Consider the following 23,130-nt stretch of genomic DNA (forward strand, 5'->3'; position numbering starts at 1 on the left):
AAAAAAAAAAAAAAAAAAAAAAAAAGAGCTCCTAACAAAACCATAAATTCAAATATTTTAGTCCAAACATATAATCTGTATTGAAAAAAATCATTTCATTTAATTTTACCGATTTCTTTAAAAAAAAAATAGCTGAAATCAAATTGAATTAACAATTTGTCAATACAAACGTAAAATCAAACCGTTTCAGTTTGATTGGTTATTTCAATTTAATAGAAATTATACTCAACCCAAATTTTTTAAAAATTATTTTATGAAATTTTTTTATCGTCGTTGATTTGGTCAATTCGTTATTTTAAATATTTTTATTAATATTATCATTAATTTACTTCTCATTATTTTTCTTAATTTACATCTTATTAGTTTGTTCATTGTCAATAATCATAATAAATCGCTTTATTTGCTTATGTGTATAAATTAATATTATTATTTTTTGAGATTAAATTTCATATATTTTATCGATAGTTATAACAACTAGGGATGATGAAAGAAAATATCAAATATGTGTTGAGATTAAATTTCATATATTTTATCGATAGTTAAATTTCATATATTTTATCGATAATTAGAAAATATAATTAATAAATGATAATTCAGGAATAAAACAACTAGGGATGATGAAAGAAAATATGGAATTTTTGATATACCAAGATTACTTTAACTAAAAGAGTGAGTCTCATGTGAGACCGTCTCACGGATCTTAATCCGTGAGACGGGTTAACCCTACCCATATTCACAATAAAAAGTAATACTCTTATCATAAAAAGTAATACTTTTTCATGGATGACCCAAATAAGAGATCCGTATCACAAATACGACCGGTGAGATCGTCTCACACAAGTTTTTGCCTAACTAAAATACCGAATTTATCAAAATTTTCGATAAGATATTATATCAATATCGGAATTTTCTTACTGTAAAATTAAGAAATTCGAAAATTTTCGATATATATCGAAATCTCGAAATACCGCAATATTTCGATATAATCGATATGCTAATTATACATAAGAAAAATTTGATATATTGAGTCTTGATATACTAATATATAAAAAATTTTAAAATAATATTGATATAAATATTTTTAATATCGGAATTTTCGATAAAAATGAAATATATAATTTTCGATACAGTTCTATATTCCACTAGTACAAACAACACAAATTTTAAGAGGAGCCGAGATTTTTGAGCCCAACCGTAATTTTATTATCCATGTATTCAAGTAAGTAGTTGATGGACTTTTCAATTCTTGTAGACGCCGCCAGCCCACTCTCTCAAAGCCCTAGCTTTCTGTCAGCTGCTACTCCATAAATACTGCTAATCCTTGCAACTCAGTGGAAATCGTTTTCATTTTCTTCGCCGCGCGCCGCAATGTTCATGCAAGCACTCGATTAAGCACCTTAATTTATGTTGGTTCTTGTTTCTTTTTTTCTATGTATAATTAGGCGATGATGATCAATTGTGATAAGGTCTCGTTCGTCGTAACGGCATCTCGATGCCTTGCCGACCATCCTGATATATCACCACCCATAAACTGAGTCCATAATCGTTTTCGATATATATTTTTCCTGCGTCCAGTGTTTGATGTGTTCTGGCCGGTGATTGCGTTTCTTTTTCCGATTAATTGTATATATATTTGTTATATATAGCATATGTGGACTATCAATCTAACCCAGCTCTATGATGCCACCGCTTTATTGAATCTTAGATATATTCTGATTTTTTTCCTGCGTGCTTCGTTTATATTTGTCTGGATCTTTTTCCCTTTTAATTATTTGGACCTGTTTTCATTTTCTCCTTAAATTTTTGAATGGGTTTCAAGTGATGATCTGAAGCATAGTTCACATGATTCATCAGTGATTAAAACTGTTTTTAGTCTTTCGCTCTTATCTTTTGATTCCCATCATAATTGTATCAATCCTTTATCGGAATTCCTCTCTCAAATATAGTTTGTGGAATGGGATCTTAAACCATGTGTGTTTGTTACCATATTCGTTGCTTTTGTTCATTTGTTCTTTTCAGTTTAAAGAAGATTAGCCTATGATTATAAATTTATTAAAGACAAGCATATGTCTGAATTTTGTGTGGACAATCTAATCTTCTCAATGAGGCTAATGTTTTTTGATTGCTGGAACCCATCTCTCTTATTTTATTTGAATGTTTGTGTTTTTCAGGTTTCTGCTCTTCTTCACGTAATAAAAGAAAAACCTTTTCCGCCAATTTTTGAGACTGCTTTTTGAAAACCTTTGCTATTTGCAAATCTTCTCGATGAAACTGTTCTTTTTATCTTGATTTGACTTGACTGGGGCTAAGATGACTCGTGCTTTTATTTATTTCTGACACCTCTTGTATGAGAAGAGTCTTGTAAAGGGCTCTTCTTTGAGCACAAGAAGCAACTCTCTGAGCTCCTGACGTATTTTTTACAAAATCGAAGTCTTCATTAGAAAAAAAAAACAATTTTTTTTCATTTTTATTTCAAATTATTCAGTGTGCATGCATTGAGTAGAATTTCAGGCAACCCCCTTTTTATTTGAATTTTAGGAAGGGTGGTATCGATCTGCTCGTAGAACTTTTGCTCTTCAGACTTACTGATTTGTTTCTTGAAGCTGGTCTAGTAAGCCCAAGAACACTAATTGATTTGTGCCCACTCGTCCCACTACCATGGTCAAGCTTCGCTATCTGGTTGACAGTATAAATATTCAGTTACCCGTCAACTCGTTCCCTTGAAGCGATACCAATCGTGTTGCTCCTTTCATACTACACATCCTTATTCAGTTTCTTGATATTGTTTGGGGTAAGAACTGGAGGAGCAGCTACATATACATTCATATGTATACGATAATCAATGAATTATACTCCGTAAATCTCTATTTGAACGTTAACATGATCAGAAAGAAACATCTATGATGATCAACTCTACAGACCTGTGATGATTGTGGATATGATCACAGTTCTTATGAACATCTAAGGGACCGAGATGTTTAATTTCTAAAAATGTATTTTTTTTCTTGAATGAATTTCAGGACATGTTTTTGTTTCTGCATTTTTTGGTTTACTTTGATGAAACAAAATTATGTTGCGCTTGTTTATTTTATATTCAGGGTGTGACATTATTTTGAATGAACTAAATTTTGTTCCTCTCGCTTTCCGGTGATTTAGTTTTATAATGCATTTGGACGTTGGGGAACTACATACTTTTTGTTCTCCCACATTTAAATTTCCAAATTTGAATGATTTTCTATTTTTACGTTAATTATTTTATTAAACCAAACTCCAAAGTGGCCTCAGATAATGGTTCGGTCGCCCATGGCGGTGCATCATCGTAATAGGAATGATTAGCCATCCAAAGATTCAATTTGATTCGGAATTATTTCTCAAGACCATATCTGGTGCATCACAAGAACCAACTCAAAATAAGCGACAAACCAGTTCTCTACCACAAGAAAAATGAAAAAAAAGTTAGAGTTTGTAATGAGAACGGCAATTTTGCTCCTTTTTTTTCCATGTAATAAGACAATGATGAAATCAATCTTGGAATGTGATTAAAGCGTTTCTTGAGATGTTTGAACTCTTTATATCCGTTAAGCTGGATTTTCGAAATTGTTAATTTCGGCTCAATTCAAAAACAAAACCACAAATTGTAGCTTGCACATATCAAATTTACAAATAACTGAAGAATCCAATCAACAAATTCGAATAATTTATGAGATCACATCATTTTCTTGGGACCCGTATATCAAAATAAACGTGGGGTGGTAATTCATTGAAACATATTTCCAGCGTGGAAGTCAAATCAGTTAGCGTGATTAAGCAAGAAATTTGTGCCCATTACGCAAAGGAAAGTTATACAGTTATAATAAAAATTATAAATCGAATTACAAAATGAGTACAAAAATATCATCACATTTTATTCGAAAAACTATTTTAAAAATATATTTACGATTGTTTTATCATTTTAAATGCATTTTCGATGTCAATATTTAACTCTCATTTTATATATAGATCTCACTCGGGAAAAAGAAAAAAGGAAAACAAACAAAAAATGGCCACGTCCTTGCAGTTTATAGCGAGCCCAGATGAGGTTTTTAGCTGTGGCGTGTGTGGCCGTCACACTTATTTTTCACTCCATTACCGAACTTTGTACCTAATCTTTGCCAGAGCTATATATTTTGCTAATACCAAAAGAAATCCCAATAAATTGGAGCACTTTTTTGTTCATTATGAACACAAACATCCTTGGTTTATAAAAAAACTTTGCGGGATAAAAGGCGATATACACGCATAGAGTGAGGCTTGTCATCCATAATGGCTGTGGTGGCAAAGATGCACCTTCCACCACTAGATTGCCACCTCCACGGTGGCCAACCACCGCAGACACGGTTGTGTTTCCGCCGTGGTTGTCTCATGTGGGACCAAGTTTGTGTAAAGGGCAGGGGAAGGATTTGGGTCATGCCGTGCAGGTCTTTCAGGTCTGAAAATGGATTTGGAGTGAAAGAGAAGCATGAGAAAAGTGAAGAAAGTTTTGGAAAATTGCAGGACAGTAATAGTTTTGGCTCGAGAAAGAGTGTGAACAAAGGGGTGGATGCTATTAGGAATGCTGTCTGGAGAGTTTCCAAGCCTAGTTTGCTGTCAAAAAGCAGGTTTAGAGAAGAATTGGTCAAGTTGGAGGAGAAGTTGTTTTCCGTAAGTTCATTCTTTTTTAGACGTTGTGTGCGATTCTATAGAAATATTAATTTTTAGTTGCTTTTTAACCAAAAAAATTATTAGGTGACAGCAAGATTAAAATTTTCTAATACTAGAGCTCTATAGTTGGAGGAGAGAATACAGTAATCTGTTTTATGAAATTAGCAGATTCATAAGTTGAGATTTTCTTGATTTAATCATATTCATGTTTCATTAAAATTAAAGCTATGAAGTTATGTGATTGTGCCAACATACAAGAAAGCACTTATAATTTCCCTTCTTTTTCGATAGCTATCTATTCACATGGGAAGATATATAGTGACCATGTTAAGCACTGGGGTTATACTGCTGACTGGATTCCAGTTGTCAGGTTAGCTTCTGCCTACCATGTGCACTGATATGAAACACTGCAAAAAAATTTTTAAAATTTTTTTGTATTAAGTAATTGATTTTGAAAAAAAAATTTTGTATTAAGTAATTGATTTTGAATCGGGTTTCTTGAAAATTTTGTGAAGGTGGAGATGATCAAATGAATGCATTGATATGGTATAGCTGGTTAGGAGGAATTGTGATTGGGACTATGATTGGTTCCAATATGGTGTTGGAGGAAGTTAGTCGTTGTGGTCCACGCAATGTTGTCATCACTGGAAGGTATGGTTTTTGTAATGCAATGTATGCATATGATATGGTTTTCATTGCTCCGAGAAGTTTGAAATTTTGCATAATGAACATTTTGTCGCTTCAAAGTTATTGTTGAATTTCATTACGTACTTGAATTAAATCCAGCCGAAAACATATAGTGAGTTTCACGAGCATACATTATGGTGCCTGGTGACACTTGTTGATGCATGGAGCTACCACGAAGTTCAAGGGTTTATAGTTTCATGTCCTTATTTTGCATGGAATGCTCCAATCTAGTTAACCATGTTACTGCCAGATTTAACTATAAATAAATTCGTGAGAGAATGGCAAATTTTGAGTGGAGTTTGGACATATCTGAATAAAGATCTCAAAAATAGTATTTACTGGTTTATTGATTGGACGAAAAACTATTTAGCGTAAATGGAAATTATATGGCTTATTCGTACCGAGATGGCGAGATCTATATTGGGTTGTCAATATGTTGTTTCGCAAGATTGGTTGGAAGGATGTGTTATCTTGTACATTTTATATTTATTTATTAATTAATTATTTGAAAAGAGTTATTCTAGGATGAGATTTTAAAATGGCTGATAAAAAAAAGAAGTGAACAAATCATTGCAAAGTTCTTTTTGCGTGTGAAAAATACATCACTAGTTTATTTTCACTGAAACACGAAAAAGTTCACTAACATGAGTATGATTTCATGCATAAATTTTGTTGATGATACAGCACACGAGGGCTAGGAAAAGCTTTGGCTCGTGAGTTTTTACTTTCTGGTGACAAGGTTGTCATTACATCCCGCAGGTGAGTTTTAAATTAATATGGTGAGAACTGGAAGTATGTTTGGTTCTCTTTCCTTCTGTGTTACATTTTATTTATTTTCCGGTTCTTCTGGAGGCAGCCCTGAATCTGTCAGTGAGACAATCAAAGAACTAGCAGAGAATCTGAATCAAGTGATGATTGCCACTGATTCTTCATCGAGAAAACATTTACGACATGCAAAAGTAGTGGGAATCCCATGTGATGTCTCTAACCCAGAAGATGTTAAAAAGTTGGCAAATTTTGCTGTCAATGAACTTGGTTTTGTTGATATCTGGGTAAGCAATTTTATAAGTCATTTATGGTTTCCGGTTCACCTCTATTTTGTATCTGGTCTTCGAGGTAATACAGGAATAACCCGCATTCAAGCTATCGTCATCAGGATTTGGTTTTATGAATTTTGTGACATTCTGAGCATCAAAATGCCATTATAGTGTACCCATCAGTTGTTAAATTTTGGTTGGTACTTTCATTTTTCTTCGACAGGTGAATAATGCTGGGACAAACAAGGGTTTCAGGCCACTGCTGCAGTTCAGTGATGATGACATTCAACAGGTTTGCCTTTGCCTTCGAATGAAATGAAGTGAACTTTTTGCGCTATGAATGGAATAGGTCGTTCTCCATAGTTAGGGGAACTAGTTTGTTGGATCATTATGTCTATTTTGTTGCCGATGACATTAAGAATATTCCATGAAATTTTGACAGATTGTTTCCACAAACTTGGTTGGATCAATACTCTGCACTCGTGAAGCCATGCGGATCATGAGCACCCAAAGCAATGGTGGTCAAGTGTTTAATATGGACGGTGCAGGGTCGGGCGGATCAAGTACCCCACTGACTGCTGTGTAAGTTAAGCATTTGGTTGGTGTTTTTCTAAATCCGAAATGATAACATCAATTCTGGTCAATGAGAGATCTATCTTGTTTAGAAAGTTAATATCAACTTTCTGACTATGAATTCATTTCATTTCATGGGAATATAGTTATGGATCGACAAAATGTGGTCTTAGGCAGCTTCAGTCCTCGCTTCTAAAGGAGTCGAGGCGATCAAAAGTTGGAGTTCACACAGCCTCCCCAGGCATGGTCCTCACAGATTTGCTATTAAGGTAAATTCAGTGATCTATGCTGCACACCAAATCGTGAAGTAATCCAGCAGGGGTGGTGGTGGAAGATCTCATTTCAAATGATTTTTTTTAAAAAAAATTATTCTGTTCAGTCCTTCCCTTGTCTTGCTCCCCCTTTCTTGAAGTTTTGCATCCGCCCCTGGTGGCAAATGTCAATTAGCTTACAATTAAGTGAGTGACATGGGATGTGTAGAATTCGTGTTGGTGGTGGCACCACTTTGAACGACTGAAAATCCTTTGTAATTTTCAGCTTTCTTCAAATCTGTGCAAAGAATGGTCTTGTTAATCTTATACGAGTCTTCTAGCTTTCAAGTCAGTGACATGGGATGTGTGGAATTCTTGTGTTGGTGGTAACGCAATTTTGAACGGCTGAAAATCCCTGGTGTTTTTCAACTCTCTCTCAAATCTGTGCAAATAAATGGTCCTCTTTGATCTTTATATGATTCGGGCTTTGTAAATTGTTAGATTTTGCTATGTCTGGAGAAGCAGTGTTGGAGATACTAATCATTTCTCTCATAAGTTTTATTTTATTTTATTTTTTTTGGGTTCTCGTCTCTGTTAAGAAAAGCTAATTCTCGTATTTATGCCAGTGGTTCGAGTATTCAGAACAAGCAGATGTTTAACATAATCTGTGAGCTTCCCGAGACAGTTGCTAGAACTTTAGTTCCGCGAATGCGTGTCGTAAAGGGAAGTGGCAAAGCGATTAACTATTTGACTCCTCCAAGAATATTACTTGCTCTGGTCACGGCCTGGGTGCGACGTGGCCGTTGGTTCGATGATCAGGTAACCAGTGCTTCTTCATGGTCTAGATTAATTGAAACCATGGTGTATTGTTTCGTATTTCATCTTCATAAGAGCTTGTTTTGTATATTTAGTGTTGGGAAATCATTCCCTCAATCTGATATTAGAAATCCATGAAATTTTAATTATGCTGAATGTTTACTTATTTCAGGGACGAGCTCTCTATGCTGCAGAAGCAGATAGACTTCGTAACTGGGCCGAGAGTCGTACCCGTATTTCTTTCACCGACGCCATGGAGATGTACACAGAAAACACTTGGGTTTCCGTCGTTTCACTCTCAGTAGTTTGCGCGTTCATAATTTTATCGAGTACAGATTGCCCTCCTGGGACCTGATTGCTACACAAACGTTTCTGCTGCCCATATTCTCGGAGAAGAAAATCTTTGCAAATGGAAAGGAGTCTTTTCCTCAAAAGTTGAAAACCGATGGGCAGAAACAACAGAAACAAAACTAATTTCTAGATTCTCAATTTGCATGTAATTATTCATTTTAACAATTATTTGCATCGTTCATCCTGCAATTCTTGTCTGTAATCTGTATATTTTCTCATTATTTTTTCTAAGACGCGATATGTTTATTGTCTGAGGAGCACAATTCATTCAGAACGAAATATATAAAGGCTATGGAAGGGTTTGCTTACTCTTTTTTTTTAATCTGTATTGATTTTCTTGCTCTTTCACTGAAACCATTGTGTTTTGCAGTACATGTTTTCCGAATATAAGATTCGGTGATGAAGCATATAACTAAAATTTACACCAGATGGGAAATACATCAAACATAGCTCAAACCGAGTGAATTTTGTGTAGAAAGAACAGCGAGTTTTTTCTTTCTTGGCTCAATTCTGTGCATGTACAGAGTCAATTTCATCACCCAATTCCAAACAGCTAATTTCATCATCTGGACATGCTCTCACCCGAACCCTTTCCCCCTTGAAGTAAATGTACTTCCATTTACTTCCGTATTTTCCTATTACCAGTCTCTGCTTGTCCTTCTGGTCTAAGGCCTTGAAGGCTCGTGCGACTCTTCTCACCGTATCTTCATCCGGCCTCACGCCTAACTCCTCCATATCAGCAAACACCTGATCTCGCATGATCGGAGAAAGAAATCAACAAATGATTGTAAAACTCATCAAGAAAATACAAAAAGAGAAATCACGAACTACATGCAAATAAACGCCTCAGAGAGGAAATAGCAGCCGATGCAATAGGAACTCGTTAAATCAAAATCAAGGAAAACAATCACCTCTGTAATCATGTTGGGCATGTTATGATGATCATACAAGGATATCATTCTCGAAAAAAGCCTCTTTGATATAGAGCGATCATGCGCATGCAAAATCATGTTCCATAATGTCGCTGCCTCGTCTGCCCTTCCATCCATGTCAAATGCCAGTAAAAGGCAATCATAGGTAGCAAATGTGGCTCCTTGCCCTTTGCTTAACATCCACTTGGCCACCTGATCCAGATAGCAATATCAGTAAAGCATAAAAGTCACTAAAGAGTGAAAAGTCAATACAAGATAATTGATCACCGAGATACTAGTATAAATCAACATATAATCAAATGTCAATAAAGTAATATCTTGTCCCACACCAGAATGTTGCGACAATGTGAATGAGTTTATAAGAGTGTACAATAGAAGCTTCCAGTAATTTAGTCAATTTCAAAGAATGAGTACAAAGATGAAATAGTTGATAACATAAATCATCGTGCAGAGTCTTATACAAACTACCACCCAACGGCCCTGGGGTATGGCATGACAATAAATAACTCGAATATCAGCTATAAAATTGCGATGTTCCAATATATTAAAGTGGCCAATGAAAAATGAAGCTGAATACTAGTGGATGGATAGAGTTAAATGCAACACAGAATTGACGTCCAAGATTCATCACAATAAGTACAACTGTCTGCAATAAAGTTTGTAGCCACATTTCGTAAGGAAAAAGTTCCAACTTTTTAAGAAAATCCACACAGGATACAAAACTCAAATGGGTGATTGAATGTGTCATACTTGAATAACTCGCAGCCACTGATTCCTTTTCCTTAAGATTTGTAAAGCCTTTGCTGCAGCAATTAAAGGAAATTCAGTCTCCCATGCTATCCATTTATCAAGGGAACTGTATACTTGCTCCTTCTCACTTGGTAGTCCAGAAATCTACTAAATTAGTCGAATCAGTTTCAATATTAAAGAATGACACCATGCAACTAAATATCAATTTCTACGCTCATGACGACTTTTATAGAAGAACCAAATAGTGAAAAGCAAATTACACATACAATTCTAACAAGATTCAGTGCCTTTTGTCCTGAACCAGCTGAATCTCTCTTACGCCACAAGTGTTGCTCCTTCTTTCTTGTCTTTTGAATTATTTTCCTGCACTCGTTCATGAGGAATATTTCGTAATATTTTTTAAAAAGAATAATGAAAATAAATACCATGTGAAAAGATAAAATGAATAGAAGTAACACTCTCCATAAGCATGTTCGCATTCCCCAGCCAACTCGTAGAAACGGCAAGTCATTTTAATAAAGGAAGTTAAGCATGTATATCAAATCAAGGAAAAAATATAAATCATATTATACTTTCAATAAACATAATTCACTTACTTCTCGCCAGTACAGGATTTACTTATGGGTTGGGTACTTTGACAACAGCGGTATTTCAGAGCTGGGACGTCCCTTAGCTATGCATATTTAGAACTTCGAGTTAAAAATGAAGAAAAATTCAAGATATAGACAATACATATATATGTATGTGTGTGTGCTAAAAGGCTTTACACATTAAATACAACTAATTTATTCCTTGCCTTATCATAATAAACGTAGGACTTCTGAGGTTTCAGGACAGAAGAAACACGGTTATTGCGGGATAAAGACCACAGTGGAGAATCTGCTCCAAAGCATAAAACCTGGGAAGCATTTTATGTTCAGGTTATTAATGTCTCGTGGGAATTAGAGGCGGCGGCATGGATGACAAGAGCAAGAAGTAACCTGTTTTTCAGCATTTGAGCAGATTTCAAAGGAAACCCGATCCATTGTACTAAAACGCGTCACCATGTAGTTCACTGAACTTTCTTCAAATTTACCAACTTCATTTTTTTCTTTTATCATGCGAGACAATTCACGTGGATTCAATCCATAGTTACTATTTCAGGCCTTCAAGCAGCATATTTGCTATGTACGTTTTGCTAGAGCCACACTTGGGGAAAAAAAAGATTTCTCTAAAGAAGGCGGCTTTTGGCTCTATGCCCAAGCCATACGCTCTCAAGCATCACTGCAACAAAAATTTTCAATTACAAATGAAATCTGATGACTTAATCAAACACCATCAAATGCAAAGAGAGACTATTGTATCACTGAAAAACAATATACTTCATCAAATGCAAAAAAAAATAAAAAAAATTCCGGCAATTGACCAGATGCACGGGCTAAAATCTCATAATCTCTGTACCAAAGAGGAATGCTCCTTTGTTTCCTTCCATGCAATAATTAACCAATTCTAAGTTCCAATATCATACTACGATTTATTTGATTTCATCTTATTAAGTTTAATTCACTGAAACATCCACATCTTTTTTTTCACCAAAAATTACCAGGACTGAAGGAAATCGCTCAGAATAAAAAAATTACAGCACCCGGAAGTAGAAATAAGCGAAAACATAGAATTTATTAACAGATATCAAAGAACATGACAAGTAAATTAATAAAGCATCAATTTTTCGAAAAAAAAAACATATAACTTTCAATGTGACCCCCGAGCTTTTACGATGCTACGACGAATCCAAACCTCTTAAGTGGTGTGCTTGCGAACAGCGGAGTTCCAGATAGGGAGGAGCAATTGGATGTATATATTCTTCCTTGGGTCAGCTGTCATTTATCTAAAGCGTTATTCGAAGAGCTTAAACTGTAGCGTATCGTAGCAAAATAACGATAGTGGAATATTGAAAAAATTACGCAGGTAAAGAGAAAATTTTAGCTTTAAAATTTTTAAAAAAATCATAAGTTTGATTTAGATAGTTTTTTTTTAATTCAGTGGTTTTTGAGGTAATTTATATCATTCCATCTTTTTATGAAAACACTAAAAAAACAATATTCAATATCACAAAAACTCATAAGATATATATATTTTATTTGAGTTATCTATGAAAAACATTACTTTTTATTGTAAATATGGACATGTTTCACGAATATGGACAAGATTGATCTGTCTTAAGAATAAAAATATGTGAGTCACACATGAAAGACCTAATATTGAAATTATTCGAATCAATTCTATAAAAGGCTAGAATCTAATTAATTATATCAATTTTATATTTATATTGTATGTTTTATAAATTTTCTTGTATAATTTATATGTTTAATGTGAGTACGTAGATGTGCGATCACACACAAAAATTAAGACAAACTTAATTAAATTTTACCATTCGGAAAACAAAATTCAGAGGGAAAATTATTTATCAAATGTTTTTAGCAATAAAATTATTTGTTTTGGCTAAGAACATGTTTATTGACCTCCGACACAACTGGCTATATTGACACATTCTTGCATTCATTTTAATTCGAATCGTATTCAATTATAAAATCCGCGGCCGATCGAGCAAATTCAATAAAGAAACGATATGCATATGAGTCATCCGAAAATGTAAATTCAATTATTTTATTTTTTTATAGTAAAAATTCGTGTGAGACAGTTTCACATGTCGTATTTTTCAAGACAAATATCTTATTCAGGTCATCGATGAAAAAGTATTACTTTTTATGCTAACAGTATTACTTTTTATTGTGAATATCGGTAAAATTTATCCATCTCACAGATAAAGATTCGTGAGATCGTCCACAAAAGACCTACTCTTTTTTTTATTTGTGATGGTGTCTCTCAAATTATACATGACTTTTGATGTTACACTGATATTCCAATAATTTAAATGTGGATAATTTACATGATACTAAAAGATAAATGAGTCGAGCTTCTAATATTAGCAAATGCAAGTGTATTTTATTAAAAGAGTACGTATCTTGTGAAACGGTCTCACGAAATTTTATCTGTAATACGGGTCAATCCTACCGATATTCACAATAAAAAGTAATACTCTTAGCATAAAAAGTAATACTTTTTTATGGATGACCCAAATAAGATATCCGTCTCACAAAATACGACCCGTGAGATCGTCTCACGCAAGTTTTTGCCATATTAAAATTACAATTTTCTAAAATAGTAATTAATAGAATAATAAAATAAAATAAAATAATGATTGAATTAGCGTGTGAAAAAGACACATTCACACCCCAAAAAATACGACGCGCTTAACGACTATTTTTCTCTCCTTCCCTTATTACTAATTCATTACACGTCTCTGAGAAACTAAAGCTAATACCTATCTCTGTACACTCCTCATAAAATGTCTACGCCTGCGCCGGCGGTGTCTCCGCCGTCTCCACCAACCAATGCCACCTCTCCTCCACCGGCATCAACCTTCTCTCCACCTCCGCCTGAACCAGTCACCTCGCCGCCACCCGCTCCGTCTCCTCCCGTCAACTCCCCACCACCCGCTGCCACTGTTTCCCCGCCCCCGCCTGTACCTGCCACCAATCCCCCACCCGCTCCATCTCCTCCGGTCAGTTCGCCACCACCCTCCACTTCTCCTCCTCCGCCTTCATCCGACACGTCTCCGGCCCCCCCGCTGCCTTCGCTCACCCCGACAACACCCCCTCCTCCATCAAGATCACCTCCGTCGCCGCCTTTCCCTCCCTCCCCGCCAGTGCCATTAGGTAGGAGTTCTCCACCTCCGCCATCGGGAGGTACGGCGAGATCCCCCCCGGCTGCGCCGTCTTCTAATGGTGGGTCATCGTCGGGGGTATCGACGGGACTGGTTGTTGGGATAGCTATTGGAGGCGTTGTAATACTTGCGGTTTTGACTCTTCTTTTCATTTGCTGCAAGAAAAAGAGAAGAAGACCACAATCTGATTACTACGTACCTCCTCCACCACCCCTTGGGCCTAAAGGTAATTAATTTCACATATATTCTTGAAATTTCATTCGAATTATCAACTAGTACGTCGCTGCCGAAGTGGAGAAATCTTTTACAGGCAGCTTCAAGTCTGAGGTTCTAGAAAATGCTAATGGCTGAATTTGAATAAAATTTTCAAGTTTCTGCGTGGTTTAATTTTATCTCCATACCCTTTAACAAGCATGACTTTTACTTGCTAATTTCTGATAATTTTTGGTGTTTGATATAGCTGAGCCGTATGGAAACCCGATTCACAATTGGCAGCAGAGTGCACCAGCACCAGGTGATCATTTTGTCACAATCCCACCTAAACATTCTCCACCGCTGGTTGGTTTCACGAGACCACCTCAATCACCAGCACGTGCACCACCACCTCCTCCGCCACCAGGGTACATGAGCAGCAGTGGAGGTTCTGGTTCCCATCATTCAGGCCCCGAAATTCCGGCTCCGCAGCCTTCACCAGGAATGTTTTTAGGGTTTTCGAAAAGCACTTTTACTTATGATGAGTTGTCAATGGCAACGGACGGATTCTCAACCGCCAATCTTCTTGGGCAAGGTGGTTTTGGTTATGTGCACCGGGGAGTGCTGCCAAATGGTAAAGAGGTTGCAGTTAAGCAGTTAAAGGCTGGAAGTGGACAAGGGGAACGCGAGTTCCAGGCTGAAGTTGAGATCATCAGCAGAGTGCATCATAAGCATCTTGTTTCATTGGTTGGATACTGCATCACTGGGTCGGAGAGAATGCTCGTGTATGAGTTTGTTCAAAATGACACCCTGGAATTTCACTTGCATGGTTAGTTTTATTCAACTGATGTACTTATCTTAATTGCTGGAATATTATTGGCTAGGAAAAGGTTGAGTTTGTAGAATACATTGAAAATTTTTGGTCTCATTGCTTGATAGCATAGTCCCATTATGTCTAATTCTTCTGCGCTGTCATTTCATTTTTATGTTTCTTGGTCTTGGTTTTATGTTTAAAGGTATAAATTATCATGTTATTGAAAAACATGCAAATCTTTACATTCAGGAAACGGAAGACCTACAATGGATTGGCCCACACGATTGAAGATAGCTCTAGGTGCTGCGAAAGGACTTGCTTATCTTCATGAAGATTGTAAGTTTTCATGTATAGACGGATTATTTGACTTATGGGATAATGGAATAAGTTTTTTGTTCTTTAAAATTTTATTATTCTAAGACGATATATTTCTGATAGGTCATCCAAAAATCATCCATAGAGACATCAAGGCTTCCAATATTCTTTTGGATTTTAACTTTGAAGCAAAGGTACAGTATTTAGCATTCATGATTGAAATATTAGCACAAAAAATTGTACTCTAGGGCAAGTGATTGATAAGGAATTATCCAATTTTATATTAAACTAAAAATTTATCGTACAACTTGTTCTCTCAGGTTGCAGATTTTGGCCTCGCTAAGTTTTCTTCCGATGCGAATACTCATGTCTCCACACGAGTGATGGGAACTTTTGGGTATGATCAAATCATTTTCTCATTCTTGCTGCTATGTCGTTGTGACTAGTCTGTCAGATCAGTACATCTTGGCATTCTTGCTCTTTTCTTTTAGTTTTGTATTAACTAAACGTTTTTGGAAGCTTGTGCAATGATTGCCTTTATTATTGTGCATTAGCTATAATTTTTTCTGACTTATTATTCTGAAACTTAATCTCGCTGCACCTGAAGCGTATTACTGCTTTGTTACTATGGTTGGATGTTCTTTATAGTTTATGCTAACTTTTACCTATAATACAGGTATTTGGCTCCAGAGTATGCTAGCTCTGGAAAGCTTACTGAAAAGTCCGATGTATTTTCCTTTGGGATCATGCTTCTTGAATTGATCACTGGACGGCGTCCGGTTGACACCAGTCAATCTTTCATGGATGATAGTTTGGTAGACTGGGTGAGTTTTCACTCCCAAAACTATATTACATCAGCTCTCGACCTCAACCAAATCCATGTTTGTTTGAACATTAACCGAAAGGTTTTTGTAATACAGGCAAGACCATTGCTCACCCGAGCACTGGAAGATGGAAACTTTGATACGCTCGTTGATCCACGGATGCAAAGGGATTATAATCAAAACGAGATGGCTCGCATTGTAGCTTGTGCAGCTGCTTGTGTGCGTCACTCAGCTAAGCGCAGGCCACGGATGAGCCAGGTGAAGATACATTTCTTTCATGGTTTAACTTAAGGTTTTAATATTCCGGGTTGAGCATATTGTGTCGTTTTGCTTTCACTTTTCATTATATTTTATATTGTATAAAACTCTTCCACCATTTGACCAGGTGGTAAGGGCTTTGGAAGGAGACCTATCCCTATCCGATCTCAATGAAGGAATCAAACCGGGGCACAGCTCCATGTACAGTTCTCATGGAAGTTCGGATTACGACACCACCCAATACAACGATGACATGAAAAAGTTCAGGAAATTGGCACTGGCTAGCGGAGACTATGGAAGCAGTGGCCAATACAGTAATCCAACTAGCGAATACGGATTATATCCGTCCAGCTCGAGCGGTGAAGCCCAACAAACCAGAGAAATGGAGATGGGCAAGTTGAAAACGGAGGGTGCACGGTGACAATAGATTTCGATTTTTGTGTACAAAAAATTGATCTTTACAACATTATTTGTTCAGGGAACTTGATAGGGAGGGCACATATTTGCTCAGATGAAGCTGCACACAGAATTTGTTTCTTCCATTTTTTTTCCCATCGATTCTTGATTTTTGAGTATTAATTTGTTACAAAGTGTACATCTTTGGAGCTTTGAGAGTAATATACATATAAAACCGGATATATTGAAGAAATGGATATGGTATCACAATGGGATAATTAAACAAGTTTCTGTCTTTTTCCTAATGTAAGTCAGGCTAGTGGGTAGGGATTAGTCGCCTCACCTAAAATGTTGACCATACATCTCATTTTTTTGTTTTTTGTTTGAATTGATTTTGATTCAAAGTCTCCAGCTGGAATATATTTATAATATATTCATCCATTTGATGTAGTCGTTGTCTGCAATTGTTGTGAGTGTGACTTCTAGATATTTTTATGAACATTTATGAAAAGTCTTTTTTTAAAAAAATTATGGCATCAAAACAAAGAACCAGTATCTTCAAAAAATGATGAATTTTTATTTTTCTAAAATCTAAATCGATCATTTATGAGACGTGTTGTTGAATTACGTCGTTATGTTATGTGAGACATATATTGATCACATAAAAAAAGCAGTGAATCGCTCTTGAATGGATAACGATAACGAGGTGGTGGAGTAGGTGAATGTTTGATCAATAGCTTGAAGTTCAATTTTTCTTATAAATATTTTCTTAGACGAGTATTTCACATATAATATACTTAATGCACACTGAAAGACACTGACTGCGAATTTTATCGTCATAAAAAAAATAAAATCGAACCATTTAAATAAATTACATGTGATTTAATAAAAAGAAAAGATCAACAAACTTTTTAATGAAAACAAATTACAGGTATATTGGAAATAAATCTGATTTTTATGAGTAGTGTGGGGAAAAAGCGTTTGCCAGCAAAATGGCGTGATTGGTGATGCACATGGCTGTCCTTCAAATTTGGGTAATTTATTATTAAAGTCGAAAGCCACCGTTCATGGAATTTCTTCTCACCAAATCACAACTCATGCAAATCTCTCTCTCCGGCCGGTTTCCCTTTTGTTTTTTTTCTTTTTCGAAATTTACTCATTAGCGAATATAATATTTAATTAGAATTTAAATTATCTCCCATTTTTTTCATCTCTCTATAAACATATTATATAGTTTGAATAATATTTAATTTTTAATCTTATAAAATATTGATATAGTTTGGTTCGTTATATTATTTATCCATATTTTTATCCAATTTATTATCATGTTTGGTGCACTATATTATTTATTTATATCTTACATCAATCAAATCATCAATTATTTATCTTACATCAATCAAATCATTGAATTGAAATTAAAATATTACCTTTAATAAATAATATTATAAATATTTTATTGATATTTTCAAAATGACAAAACGATAATATCATATTATCTCAAATTTAATCAAATTAATGAATCAAATCAATCAGTATATTAACTATCATTTTTATATATTTTATTATTAAAAAATATTACTTTTATTTCCATAATATTTGTCTCATACCACGTACCAAATCGTACCTTTATTTACTATATTACACACACAAACTAATTTTCAATTTTTTATATAAGGTACTGATAATTTACCCAGTATTTTTTGTGCATCTAGCGTTAAATATTATAGTGGGAGTGTTATTCTTCATCCAACAAAAATATACTGTTCCGAGGTATAGAATTATACATAGAAACGAAATAACCATACAAAAAGTAGAAAATGAATTGGCAATTTGCGACTATCAAAAGTTCAGGAAATATGCTTATTTTCCAGAATTAGGATGGATACCTCTTCTAAGTTTACAAATTCGATTGAGAACCACTCTCTTGTTTCTGTGTTTCGACACCCTTTGGAGCAACCTGATTGACCCAAGAAGTGATTAGATGATGAGCAATGGCATACGGTCCAGGAATAAACATAGGAGCAAGCTCGCCGCTTTCGATGCTGAAATCTGCAGACAACTGCTGTCCCTTTTCGACCCCTTTGCACATTTGTTCCACTTTAGCAGCTGCACTTTTCTGAGCCTTCTTGTATTCAGCATATGAAAGAGCTTTCTTTATGTCTTCTCTACTATGCCATTTAGCATCTATACATAGGTGACATTGCTATCAGTACTTCAGAATAAGTTCATTCCGTGGTAAATAAACAAGTTAGGGTGCATCCAGGTCGAGTTGACCCCCGCTCAAGATCAAATTGAAACAATAGTAGAGCTCGATCTCCAACTAGTACAAAATTTCGAATTTAATCTGGTCTTTGAGTGTTCTTGAATTAGATTCGAGTTTTAGTATAGTTGCTTGTGAGGGGCTTGGCTCATTGTAGATCTCCGGCCACAATTATAATACGGAAAATTGTGTGTGATTGACAATTAAAATGATGTGGAGAAGACAGAAAATAAAGAACTTGAAGTGTAGTTTGAAAACCTACCTTCTAGCTCCTCCTTATCCACTTGTATCTCAACCGATTTAGCATAAGCGAAGAACCCAACCATTAGCTGGCATGGCATGCTGCTGGGTCCAACTGAGGCGAAACAATTGAAACTAGTACAATTAAGGCATCTATACCAGATGAGATTTGCAAACACATGCCACACACTGTTTAGAGCAAGCCTTAAAAAAATTCGTAACAGGAATGGCAGAGCCAATCGGACTGATTTAGAAAGCATGTCAGCTAAATTAAATATAGCATTTGAACCAAATATTTGGGTAAATTTCAACATTTGCTCCTCTTGCTCTTTGATTCCACTGTGTGGACAAAGTCAGTGTCTGAAAACCGGTGGTACCCCATAATTTGATGCTTCTCACAGCTCCATCAGTTAAAACCAAATGAGACGCAACGAAGTTGACATGTAGCGATCTATGACAGGAACATTCCGTGAATTTTTTTTATACTCCATAATCCAAAAATGAAAGTAATTTTCAGATCTACCATGCCATTTCTTTTTCTCACTTGACAAACCCGTATAGAGCCCAAATTACCCATTTATTGCTTTGGGACTTAAGAGCCATTCAATAACAAGGATCATAATGGTCTAATTTTGTGGTACTTGTTTTAAATAACAAGCCAATACTCAAAATGCACTCATCATTTAAGAATATCATGACAAGATGAAAACTTTAAGCCTAGTAAATGTAATATGCAGTTATGCACATACAAGGCAAGTATTAAGATACTGAAATCCAATGTAAACTGTATCCTTTATTTCCTTCTTTTCCCAAAAGGAAGACTAACTATATTCCAAATGGAAAAGTTCAGGGCTGTTTTATGAAATGTATTTTATCTTCATTTGTTCATTTTAAATAAAGGTAATTCCATGATTCAAAAAACTGACGCCAAACACAGAGAGAGGGGGGGAGGGGGATAAAAAGAAGTAGCGAACCAGGCCACGGCTGAGAACTGTGGTACACAACTTCACCAACTTCAATGCCAGTCTCCTCCCACGTTTCCCTCCTTAATGCCTCTTCTAAGCTTTCTCCTGGCTAGTTTTACCAATTAGGGTCATAAAATCGGGAAAAGAGAGGGACTTGGGGTTGGGTTGGAAGAAAGAAAATAACTGGAAATTTGATAGATTTAGAGAGCATGGAGTAGAAATTCAAGAGAGGCAAATCCTTACAAACAGACCTCTATAAAGCCTGCAAGGCAACTCCACATACGAGGTACATATCTTGACTGTCTACTTAGTAATGCACGGTCATTTTCCTTGTCTATAACCAACATAATAACAACCTGTTGGCACAATGGAAGGAACACATATTATTGGTTTTAGAAACATATTTTTTTTGGCAGAGTCATAATGTCAGATACTAACTGGATCAACACGAGGATAAAACCTCATTTTGCACAGTTCGTTTGCACACTGCTTCCGTCTCCCAGCTTCCATGGGGACTGCCTTAGCTCCACAACTCCCACAAAAACGAGATAAGTTATGCCATTCTAGCAAGGCTCTAGCCTGATAAAATAAGAAGTCAGAAACTTCAAATACAAGTCTGCAAATCGCAGAGTTACTTCAGCGTTTGAGTACCAAGAGACAGAAAAATGAGAGGATGTACATAGAACTGGTTAAAAATAGTGGACCACCCGTTTCATGTACGTTCAGTACACTGAGACGAATACTTGCTGCATACAGCATCTCCCAAAACTTGGAAACAAAAAGTGGAGGCTACACTTCCAAAATTAAACACAATGAAAGCCAATATATTTTTTAATTCAGTTAAGAAACAAGAATCGCTGTTTTACAGAGCAATAATTCCCAAGCCCATTTAAAATTCCATTGTCCTTAGAAAAAATGAATGCTCCAGCGGAAGGGGAGAATCCAACGAGCTTTCTTACCTTCTTTTCCTCGCCCCTTTTTCCCTATGTTATATTAGGATTGGGTAATGATTGGTGTGGAATGATGTGTGGTCAGTGTGGAGGACTCTACTAGGCCAAGCATGTCACTTCATCAAAATCAATCACAAACTAATATGAAGAGTGTCCTAAGCGAGAAGCTTTCCGCTTTCTAACTTAATTTTATTAGTTGACTTCAACAGCTCATACTCGATGATCAATCCTGATTATTTTAACTGCCAATAGATTACACATCTTTAGACAAACAAAAAACGACACAAGTGGTTATAAAACTTGTATAATTTCAAGAACTCGTTATAAACTCATCTTCTTCCTTATAACCGCACGTTAATTCGCATCAAACAGCAGGCAGAACTCTCCATAAGTTGAGTTAATAAACATGTAGAAGTGGTGAAGAAACCTTACGTGCCCAGCAATGGCAAGCTCACCCATGGCTTTGGCATCAGCCCAATCAGTGGCTACCATTAGAGTCCTCAGCTCCACGAAGCAAAACTGTCTCTCACCCAATTCACTCACCAACTTACTTGCCTCGGACACATCGATAGCCCAGTACACAGCATCATCCTCGTATTTACACCCCAAATAAACCAACGAATCCTCACTCAAACCCACTTCAGAATTCTCCAAGAAACCCCTACACTCACCCAAATTCAACCATCCCAGGTGCCAACTATGCCCATTCTCCGAAACCGAGCCTGCTAAAGGCCTGCCCTTTCTGAAAGGCAAAACCTTGAAATCAGGAGAGATGGGCTCGTGGGATTGGCTCGAAAGGAGGGTCTTTAAGGTTTGGAGCGCCGATTGCGGGGAAAAAGGTTCGGTCTGTTTGGGTGTTCTGGTTCTTATGGGGTTGCCGGCAAAAGCATGAGAATAGAGGCTCATTGTGTTGAGGAAGAGTGGGCTGTAACTCTGTTTGACTTGCGTTTTAGAGAAGAAAATGGCGATTGAAGCAAAAGACACCGAGAGCATAATAACAGAGATCAAATTCTTTGAATACTTGGTTTGATCGTATGGCGATGAGTCGATTGAGTTTGTGGAACGTGGGGTTGACAAGTGTGTTCTTGCTGCTCGAATGCTTCCATGCCACGACCACTCGCTTCAAAAATTAGGATTTAAGTCTGATTTATTTAGAAAATTCCACTATAATTTATATTTATTGTAAAAATATTTTTCTGATAACAACTTTTTTACTATGTTTTTTCACACATTTTATGTTAAAATTATATTAAACTAAATATTTCAAGGACATATTTTTTAAACTTTTTGACGATATTTTACCATTTTTTAAGTAAGATAATTTTGTCAATTTTTTTGAAGAATTATTTTTTTTGTCATTTTTAAAGATCATAGTTGTTTGCAATAATTTTTTTAAATAAAAAATTCAATGAACATAACTTTTCTATGGGTTAATACTTAATAAAAAAATTATAGAATCATGAAAGTTCAAATAACGATTCATTAAGTAGAATGATTAATTATTGACGATCCATCGAAGAAAGTTGAAAACAAATGTTTCGAACATTGATAGAATTTTGAATGTCGATTGTTTTTCAAATTTTTTTTCTTTTATTTATTATTATAAAACGGCCAAATTGGTAAAATATAACAACTTCGGCCCTCTCCATTTCATTCTTATTATATTTGGTACTTTTTCAATCCTATATTCAGAGTCAATATTTCAATACACGAATAATATTAAAATTGACGGTGTTAATTTCATAAAACATGATTCAATATCATCAAGTAGTTTCGGCTCAACCTTTTCTTTCTCTCAATTTAATTATTGATTGACTTATAATAACTAAATAACAAGAACTTGTGTGAGACGGTCTCACGGATCGTATTTTGTGAGACATATCTCTTAATTGGGTCATCCATGAAAAAATATTACTTTTTATGCTATGAATATTACTTTTTATTGTGAATATCAATAGGATTGACCCGTCTCACAGATAAAGATTCGTGAGACCGTCTCACAAGATACTACTCTAACTAAATAAGTTTTACAATAGCCTAACACCACGTAGGGGCCTAAACATATACATATAT

General features: G+C 35.6%; 4 protein-coding genes and 6 non-coding genes across 10 annotated transcripts; 8 read left to right on the forward strand and 2 right to left on the reverse strand.

Moving 5' to 3' along the window:
- The first annotated feature begins 1,440 nt into the window (after positions 1–1,440).
- Positions 1,441–1,539, forward strand: LOC140962225 (small nucleolar RNA Z43). The gene has a single exon (XR_012172504.1). It is a non-coding gene; the product is annotated as a small nucleolar RNA Z43 (small nucleolar RNA).
- Positions 1,540–1,809: 270 nt separating this feature from the next.
- LOC140962224 (small nucleolar RNA snR60/Z15/Z230/Z193/J17) lies at positions 1,810–1,899 on the forward strand. Its single transcript, XR_012172503.1, has one exon. It is a non-coding gene; the product is annotated as a small nucleolar RNA snR60/Z15/Z230/Z193/J17 (small nucleolar RNA).
- Positions 1,900–2,303: 404 nt separating this feature from the next.
- On the forward strand, positions 2,304–2,404 carry LOC140962226 (small nucleolar RNA snoR1). Its single transcript, XR_012172505.1, has one exon. It is a non-coding gene; the product is annotated as a small nucleolar RNA snoR1 (small nucleolar RNA).
- Positions 2,405–2,509: 105 nt separating this feature from the next.
- LOC140962199 (small nucleolar RNA snoR77) lies at positions 2,510–2,628 on the forward strand. Its single transcript, XR_012172480.1, has one exon. It is a non-coding gene; the product is annotated as a small nucleolar RNA snoR77 (small nucleolar RNA).
- A 265-nt stretch (positions 2,629–2,893) lies between these two features.
- LOC140962209 (small nucleolar RNA SNORD25) lies at positions 2,894–2,979 on the forward strand. The gene has a single exon (XR_012172489.1). It is a non-coding gene; the product is annotated as a small nucleolar RNA SNORD25 (small nucleolar RNA).
- Positions 2,980–3,044: 65 nt separating this feature from the next.
- Positions 3,045–3,192, forward strand: LOC140962205 (small nucleolar RNA snoR136). Its single transcript, XR_012172486.1, has one exon. It is a non-coding gene; the product is annotated as a small nucleolar RNA snoR136 (small nucleolar RNA).
- Positions 3,193–4,084: 892 nt separating this feature from the next.
- LOC140961205 (probable chlorophyll(ide) b reductase NYC1, chloroplastic) lies at positions 4,085–8,703 on the forward strand. Its single transcript, XM_073419570.1, has 10 exons — positions 4,085–4,680; positions 4,972–5,050; positions 5,196–5,331; positions 6,052–6,126; positions 6,224–6,419; positions 6,628–6,696; positions 6,847–6,986; positions 7,124–7,246; positions 7,855–8,047; positions 8,217–8,703. The coding sequence occupies exons 1-10, from the start codon at positions 4,303–4,305 to the stop codon at positions 8,397–8,399; spliced, it is 1,572 nt and encodes a 523-aa protein (XP_073275671.1). The 5' UTR covers positions 4,085–4,302; the 3' UTR covers positions 8,400–8,703.
- Positions 8,704–8,714: 11 nt separating this feature from the next.
- On the reverse strand, positions 8,715–11,962 carry LOC140961206 (pentatricopeptide repeat-containing protein At4g18975, chloroplastic). The gene is made up of 8 exons (XM_073419571.1): positions 11,807–11,962; positions 11,058–11,340; positions 10,874–10,975; positions 10,674–10,750; positions 10,344–10,440; positions 10,078–10,221; positions 9,307–9,519; positions 8,715–9,142 (listed from the first exon to the last, which is right to left on the reverse strand). Exons 2-8 carry the CDS (start codon positions 11,175–11,177, stop codon positions 8,900–8,902), a joined length of 996 nt encoding a protein of 331 aa, XP_073275672.1. The 5' UTR covers positions 11,178–11,340; positions 11,807–11,962; the 3' UTR covers positions 8,715–8,899.
- Positions 11,963–13,403: 1,441 nt separating this feature from the next.
- On the forward strand, positions 13,404–16,839 carry LOC140961524 (proline-rich receptor-like protein kinase PERK15). The gene is made up of 8 exons (XM_073420101.1): positions 13,404–14,069; positions 14,304–14,864; positions 15,099–15,185; positions 15,288–15,358; positions 15,485–15,561; positions 15,841–15,988; positions 16,085–16,246; positions 16,374–16,839. The coding sequence occupies exons 1-8, from the start codon at positions 13,466–13,468 to the stop codon at positions 16,665–16,667; spliced, it is 2,004 nt and encodes a 667-aa protein (XP_073276202.1). The 5' UTR covers positions 13,404–13,465; the 3' UTR covers positions 16,668–16,839.
- A 1,599-nt stretch (positions 16,840–18,438) lies between these two features.
- Positions 18,439–22,171, reverse strand: LOC140961616 (nudix hydrolase 19, chloroplastic). Its single transcript, XM_073420260.1, has 6 exons — positions 21,490–22,171; positions 20,546–20,686; positions 20,359–20,463; positions 20,117–20,216; positions 19,165–19,257; positions 18,439–18,826 (listed from the first exon to the last, which is right to left on the reverse strand). Exons 1-6 carry the CDS (start codon positions 22,048–22,050, stop codon positions 18,540–18,542), a joined length of 1,287 nt encoding a protein of 428 aa, XP_073276361.1. The 5' UTR covers positions 22,051–22,171; the 3' UTR covers positions 18,439–18,539.
- Positions 22,172–23,130: the final 959 nt, after the last annotated feature.

The sequence above is a fragment of the Primulina huaijiensis genome, chromosome 16 (genome assembly GCF_012295235.1).
Source record: "Primulina huaijiensis isolate GDHJ02 chromosome 16, ASM1229523v2, whole genome shotgun sequence".
NCBI lineage: Eukaryota > Viridiplantae > Streptophyta > Magnoliopsida > Lamiales > Gesneriaceae > Primulina > Primulina huaijiensis.